The following is a 7,845-nucleotide window of genomic DNA, read 5'->3' as shown; positions in this document are numbered from 1 at the left end:
AAGCAAAGCATTCAGTCTCACTCTTTGTTGTTCTCTTACAAGCCCTCTCCCAATTTAATTGTCTACATTACTTTTGGGTATATAAATAATTTTAAAATATGTAAGCTGTTCTGAAAACCATAGTATACTGTAAAAACATGAAGTAAACAATACTACTTACTAATGGAGAGGCTGAGATAGGAGAAGCAAGAACAATATGCATATTGTGCATGTGTGGGAGTGTGTGTGTGTGTTTTGCCGGAATGTGTATCTGTGTACACGAAGTGCATTCTAAGGCCAGAAGAGGGCCGAAAGTGGCCTTCAGATCCCCGGGAACTAGAGTTATAGCAGGCGTGAACTGCCATGCTGATGCTTCTACAGAACTAAAATTCAGCTTTTTACCAAACCAAGCTGCCCCAAATCCCAAATGCCAACAAGGGCAAAGGGAATTGAACCCAGTCCTCGAGAAAAGCAACAATGCTCTTAACTGCTGAGCCACCTCTCTAAACCCATATTCAAAAAAAAACAAACAAAAAGCCCTCTCAAACAAGAGAATAAAAGAGAATAAAACAAACAAACAAATACAAATGCCTGAGACTGGCTATGGCTATTTTGTTTTTAAAAATGCCCTAGAATTAAAAACTGAAATACATCAAATTTGCCTATTACTTCAAAAATCATGTTCATTACATAAAACATATTTGGAAGGAAGTGTATACTACTTCACAATTTGATTCTCAAAAATCCAGGAATTATTCCACTCACGAATCTTAAATAGAACATGTAATCTATTTCACTGTTCAATTTCAACTGATTTTATTTCATTCTCAAAATAGGCAAAATCGGGGCTGGAGTGATGGCTCAGCAGTTAAGAGCACTGGCTGCTCTTCTAAAGGACCCCGGTTCAAATCCCACCACCCACATGCCACATGGCAGTGCACAACTATCGGTAACTCCTGTTCCAGTGGATCTGACACCCTCACATAGATATATAGAGAGGCAGAACACCACTGTAAATAAAAGTATGATTTAAAAAAAAAATAGGCACAATCTCCACCCTAGAAAGCTAGGGGTGGGGGGGTAGGTTAGAGCATTGGTTTGTCCTTCAACTTTAAGGTAAATCTACACTTTCTGACAAACAGGAAAAAAAATTAATTTTTCACAAAACTGCCTTTAAGCAGTTTTAAAAATTCAGCTGTAAGACTGTCAGAGAAGCTGTTAAAAAAAAAAAAAAAAAACAAAGACAAAAACAAAAAAACAACTAGAATTTTATCTTTTAGAGAGAATATTTCTCTGGAAAACACTTTTTTTTTCTCTGTAGCTGTCCTGGAACTATGGACCAGGCTGGCCTCGACCTCAAAGATCTGCCTGCATCTGCTTCCCCGGTGCTGAGATTAGCTGAGATTAGCTGAGATTTGCTGAGATTAGCTGAGATTAAGGCATGTTACCACTGTTGTGAGTTTAGTAAAAATTAAAAGTTTACTTTGGAAATCCTGCCACTCGTTTTAAGAAACTTGTTCTCTAGACTTACTTTAAGTTGTTTTTAAAACACTTGCCAAGGAACTGTAATGACTTTAAGCAGAGGTGGGGGAGGGGAGGGGAGAACGGTGGATTTACATCTCGCCTTGAAACGGGACGAGGGGAAATAAAGAAAGCCCCTCCGCGCTTGCTTTCTGGGGGGCTTGGAAGGCTAGACCACAGAATTCGCCAGAAGGGAAGACATCCGTCCGCACAGTGGGTCTACGGGCTCCTCCCGGAGAGGCTGCGGTGCCCTCGAGCTGCAGAGGCAGGCGGCCTGAGGACGGCGGGAGGCCGGAAATAGGCCTCACCCGAGACCTCGACCCCTCAAACGCCAGCGGCGTGGACAAGAACGCCCTGGGAGCGGCCCCTGTGTCCTCGCCACCAAGACTACCACTAACCTTACTCTTTCCGCCACAGCCGTACCAGCAAAGAGCCGCTGACCCCACATGCCAGGCGCTCCGCCCTCAGCCCACCAGCTCCCGGGCCTGCACTCGGCGGACACGCTTACCGCCTCAGCGTCCACGCCTCCGGACACACACTGCGTCTGCGCACAAGGTGCTGCACAAAGTGCTGCTGCGCCATGGGCGGATGGAGCGCGGCGCAGCGAGGTCACGTGCGTGGCCCGCCTCGAGGCCTCGAGCGCTGCCGGGCTGCACGCGGTCCACACGCGGTCTGCACACGCCCGAAAGCAGCGTCGCGCCTGTGGGCTGTGAATTTATAGGAGGGCGCCCCCACACGTGAAGGCCAATGGCTGCTTCCCCTCACCAGGCGCCAGAGACGTAAGACCGTGACGTGAAGTTGTGTGGGTCTTCCTACTTTGTACACCAGGATTTAAACTTAAAAAAAAAGAAAACAAAAGAAAAGAAAGAGAAAAGAAAAAAAAAAGCCAAAATTGGAACAAACTGGATATTCTTTTCCCAAAGAAAAGAATAACATAAGTGACAATGTCATTTTGTAGATCAATAGCTTTACACATATTTCTCCCCAGACTTCGCATCCACATCAAACACTGAAGGAGACAGCAGGGATCCGTGGCCTGGGATGAGATAGGGTTATAGGCAAATTATTACACTTGGAGCAAACATTGCACAGCTAAAAACCATCTCTATCTAGTTTTTTTGTTTTGGTGTTTGTTTGTTGTTTGTTTGTTTGTTGCAAAGGAAAAAATTAAACCCAAGGCCCCCCCCAAGACCAAGGAGCCCTCCAATTAATTTCTAAAGCTTGAAGTATAATTTGCATAGAATACAGATATTAAGATGTGAACTATTTTAATATTTTTACACACCATTGAAGTCATCCCCATAATAAAACATTTCCATCAACCTCAAGTTTCCTCATGCTGTTTACAATAACTGGCCCTCCTTATATACCTTTCTGTTTCTTGTAACTGAACCTTTTATTTTTTTTTTCTAAAAGTGTTAACAGGATCACACATAAAGACCATTTTATCTGCCTTCTTTCAAATGGCATGGGTATCTTAAGATAATTCCATCTGTTTTCTTCTATATATCAACAGCTTGAAACTTCCCATGCACTAGTCCATTGTCGATGCAGAACAGTTTTCTACATTTCTGTGTATAGGGATTGTTTTGACTTTGGACTTCTTTAAAATAAAGCTGTTATGGTCTTCAAGTATTTCTGTGGACATATCTTTTCATTTCTTTTGGGTTAATGTCCCCTAGTGGATAGTTAAATGGTAGAAGAGTGTACAAGAAATTGCCAGACTATTTAACGAAGAAGCCACTCTCATTTATATTACCACCATCAAAGTTTATATATTCTAGTTGCAAGGCTAAAGAAATACCTCAGTAGTTAAGAGTACTGTCTGGTCTTCCAGAGGACCTAGATTTTGGTCCCAGAACCCACCCACTTGGCAGCTCACAAAGGTCTAACTCCAGTTCCAGGGAATCCAGTGGCCTCTCTGGCTACCTCAGGCACACGTGTATTGCACAGACATAAATGCAGGCAAAACTCCCATACATATTAAATAAAAATAAATCTTAAAAACCTAATAATTAAAAAGTTGCTCCATACCTTCACCATCACTTAATATGATCACTATGTTAATATTAAATATTTTTATATAGTGGGAAATTTCCTTGAGGTTGTTTGCATTTATTTATCTACTAAATAAAAACATTGAGTATCTTTTTGTTGTTGTTGTATGTTTATTTTCCATATGTCTTCAGATATCTTCTTAGGTACTTAGGTAAAGTATCTCTATTCAAACATTTTTAGATTTTTTTTAACTGGATTTTTTTGTTTGTTTTTGAGACAGGGTTTCACTATGTATCTTAGATCAACCTTGAACTTATTATATAGATCTGGTTGGACTCAAAATCATAGAGATCGACCTGCTTCTGCTTCCCAGAGTACGGGGAGTAAAGGCGTGTGTCACCACACCTTTTTAAAACAACAGGGTCTTGTGTAGCTCCAGTTGCTTCCAGCTTCACCTCTGACTGCTAAGATTACAGGCATTCCTCAGGATGTCCGTTTTTTAGTTGACTGAGTTATTTATTCACTTTACATCCTGGCCAGTCTTCTATGGGCCCATCCCTCAAATTCTTCTTCATCCCTCACTCCTGCACATTGTGTAGATAGGACAAATTATGGGTCTAAGGTTTTGTGGTTGGGTTGGTGTCCCAAAACCTCCATTGGAAGTCTTGCAGGTTACAGGAGACAGCTGGTTCAGGATCCATATCCCCCATTGCTAGGATGTTTTCTTATCATTAGCTATTGATGAATATATATATATTCATCACTATATATATATATATATATATATATATATATATATATATATATATATATATTGAATGTAACTCTTTTAAATTTGTAAATATTTTACACAGGCTATGACTATCTTTTCATCCTCTAGCTCAGGGCTTGGAAATATAACCCAATTAGCGAGGCCCAGGATTTAATTCCCATCACACACATACACACACACACACACACACACACACTACCTATTTTTTTTTTAATTTTTTTTTTTTGCAGGGAGAGAGGTGGGGAGACACTGTAAGTCCCCCTTGCATGCCATTGCACGCATGTCAAAGTGAGAGGACAACTTTTGGAAACTGGTTCTCATCTTCTACCAGGTAGGTTCCAGGAATCAAAGTCAAGTCATCAGGCTTGGCAGCAAGCACTACTACCCACTAAACCATCTCACTGGCCCATTCAGTTATTTCGATGGAATCTAATTTATTGGTATTGCCTTATAGATCTTACATTTGCGTTGTTTTTAACAAATCCCTGACTGACTAGTTTACAAATGTTTCTTTCCTGTATTTCCTTTCCAACTATATACATAATGTTACATATCATGTCATATATATGTATGTGTTTATATATATGTATATATATGCAGATCTATAATAGTTGTGCAGTTAATTTTTTATAAGATGTGAAGTGCGACTCTAGGTTCACATTTTATATATGTGTGTCCAATTTTTCCATCAGCATTTCTTGAGAGCACTGTCATTTCTGTACTGAATTATCTTTGCAACATTGCCAAGGATGGATGGGCCACATATGTAGAAATCTACTTCTCCATTATTTGTTTTGTGATGTTGAACTCTGCTTACTTTAAACTCTTCTGAGCTCTGAGGCTTTAAAAGTCTTGAAGAGAGGCACTCTAAGGCACATTCCAACATAATTTTTCCCCTGAGATTGTTTATTTTGAGTTTCAGGAAAATGAAAATCACTTGTCACACAGAGGCACACACTAATCCATCCGAGAATTGTTATCAGGATTGTGCTGAATCTACACATCTAAGTGAGGAAAATTTGCACCTTAACTAAAGTCTTCTGATCGTTGAACACAGTACATATGCATAATATATATATGTATATATATCCATTTATTCAATTCTTTTATTTTCCTGAAAAGTGTTCTATATTCTCAGTGTAAAAGTTCTATTCTTCTTTCCTCTGATTTTCCCAATTATTTCTATTATTATGCTACTATTGATACTTTTTTCTTAATTTCAATTTCTCGTTATGTTCTTATTTCTAGTGATGAGCAGGGTTTTGTCTTGTTTTCTGTACAGTTGGCAGATTAACCTACATGGATGATTTGTTACATGCAAGTATTCTTTCACTTTCTCCTTTCCAGTTTGGTTCTCTTGTCTTACTCTTGTGTTGATACAATGCCTAGCATATCCAGTGTGAGACTGTACGGAAGTGCTGACAGGAGATGCCCTTGTAGAGCTCCTTCCTAGGAAGGAGGGATTTCCCCTTTGCTACCAGGTGCTCTCAAAGCTGTGTGGTTTTAGTAGATGCCTTTGATTGATGAGGTTACCTTTTGTCCACAGTTTGATGGTAATTTTTAATCACAAATGGAACTTGAGGTTTTTTTAAATTTACATTTATCAGTCTTCAAATGTTAAATCTATCTTGCATTCCTGGGTAAAGCCCATTAGGTCATGAGGTATTCATCTTTTTATATATGCTTATATTAGATATACTAAAAAACACTTGTAATTTTTGCATCTATGTTCAAAGGGGATAGTTAATATTTTGAGACAGGGTCACATGTATGAGGCTGGTCTGAACTCATTGTGTATCTGAGGATGACCTTGCACTGCTGGTCCTTCTGTCCCACATCCCAAGCGCTGAGATGACAGGTATTTACCACCACGTCTGGTTTATACAGAGCTGGGGATGAAATCCAGGGTTCATACCTGCCAGCTAGACAAGCTCCTTACCAAAAGAGTACATATGAAAGACCCCTAGAACTGGGGAAATCCTTACTCAAGTCTCGGGATGACGTGACCACCCAATGACTCACAAGAGACCAAACTTGCTGCAATCATGTGAGGTTTATTGGGGATACCAGTACGGGGGTCGATCTCATGACCTTGCCAGTCAGAGGAGTTCGACCCGGAACACAAGAAGTGTAGGGTATTTAAGGGAAGCTGGGGGCAGAGAGAGAGTTACCAAGGAAACAGAACATAAAAACAGTGGAAAATTTCAGAGGGACCTGACCCAAGGTATTCAGTTAGGGAGGGGAACACATTCATTCTAGGAATGTAATCTTCATCTACTGGTTGACAGGGTGGAGAGTCTCATAAACCACTAGACCTTCATTCTTAGTTCCGCCCTCATTGTGGATCATTCAGGAGGGGCAGGTATGGGGAACCAGAGCCCTGAGGCTCTGAGTTCCTGGAACTGGCTATTTTATATTTCTGGCTGGCTACAGTGGCCCTCCATGTCCTTTTAGGTAAAGGTTATACACCATACATTTGTATTAAATGCCCTCATTTTAAATTCTAAGATTCTCCAGCCTTTCACATATACTCAACCTCCAAAAGGGATATTGTTCTACATTTTTCTTTCTTTCCTTTTGTAATGTTTTGGTGTGTTTTTGATAAGAGAGTAAGATTTATTTTTAAAAACTTCCAGTTTCAGTTCTCTAGAAAAGTTGGTATAAGTGAATATTCCTTGTTCTTTCATTATTTAATAAATACTTCTTTGTGGGAAGGTTTATTTTGACTACCAGTTAGATATTTAAATAATACAAAGCTAATAAAGCTATCTTATCTATTATTGGATATGTTTGGTGGTTTATTTTCAAATTTTTACAACTTTCCTGGTGCTTGACTATACCCACAAACAGGTGTGAGCACTTTGTTCAAGCAGCTAGTTTTGCTAGTGTGATGGCCCCTGTCACGAGTTCCCCTTCCTGTTCTCTTCGGACTATGACCTCATGACCTTACAAATGAGATGCCCTCATGCCTTTGTATGTGTGCTCTGTTCCAACTCCTAACACGAGGCTTGCAAATGGATGCTCACATTCAGCCTCCTGCCTGCTTCCCTGGGCCTGTTCCCTCAGTGACTCTCCCCCCAAGGAACCCTTAAGAAGCTTGCCTTGCCTTCCTTTTGCAGGACCCATAAGTATAAGGAATGCTTTAATCTCACATTTCTCTGTAATTCACCCAGCATTTTCAGAATGCTCCTTAAAGTTTCCACATGGAGGACTCACTTTCCCTTCAGTGTTTTCCAATGGGTTTGTCTGATTGCATTAGCAAAGAAGTGGGGGCAGAGGGGAAGTGTCGCGACCACCCTCGACCAGCAAGAATGACGCAACACACTCTCGGGCTCTTCTCCTGCAGTTTATTCAGGAACCTTTGAACAATCTTCTGACTGACTGACTGACCCCAAGGAAAGCCAACCCACAGGTTAAATACTGTATGGTCAGCCACCCAGGTAAAGCCACGTAGTGCTATCTAACAGGTCCACATAGCGGAAGCAAGCCAGTTGACTCAGCCCATATCCAAATAAGGAGTTGTTTACTTCAAGAGTGCTCGCCATCAGACTGGCGGGGGGGCGGCGGCCAGCGCC

The 7,845-nt window shown here is 40.8% G+C and overlaps 1 protein-coding gene across 4 annotated transcripts in view; it reads right to left on the bottom strand.

Annotated features, from left to right (window-relative positions):
• The window catches only part of Stk31 (serine/threonine kinase 31), a 98,685-nt gene extending 96,565 nt beyond the window's left edge, over nt 1-2,120 (bottom strand). The window contains exon 1 of one of the 4 annotated variants that reach the window (XM_031381799.1): nt 2,009-2,120. In XM_031381799.1, the coding sequence (XP_031237659.1) occupies nt 2,009-2,082 (74 nt within the window). In that variant the 5' untranslated portion in view covers nt 2,083-2,120. Of the gene's footprint in view, nt 1-1,510; nt 1,710-1,898 lie in introns of those variants that run through there. The other 3 variants (XM_031381800.1, XM_031381801.1, XM_031381802.1) reach the window with 3 other exon arrangements.
• Between the last annotated feature and the right edge of the window lie 5,725 nt (nt 2,121-7,845).

Source organism: Mastomys coucha, unplaced genomic scaffold (genome assembly GCF_008632895.1).
Source record: "Mastomys coucha isolate ucsf_1 unplaced genomic scaffold, UCSF_Mcou_1 pScaffold20, whole genome shotgun sequence".
NCBI lineage: Eukaryota > Metazoa > Chordata > Mammalia > Rodentia > Muridae > Mastomys > Mastomys coucha.
Note: the sequence above shows the minus strand (reverse complement) of the source record. Positions and strands in the feature narration are given on the sequence as shown.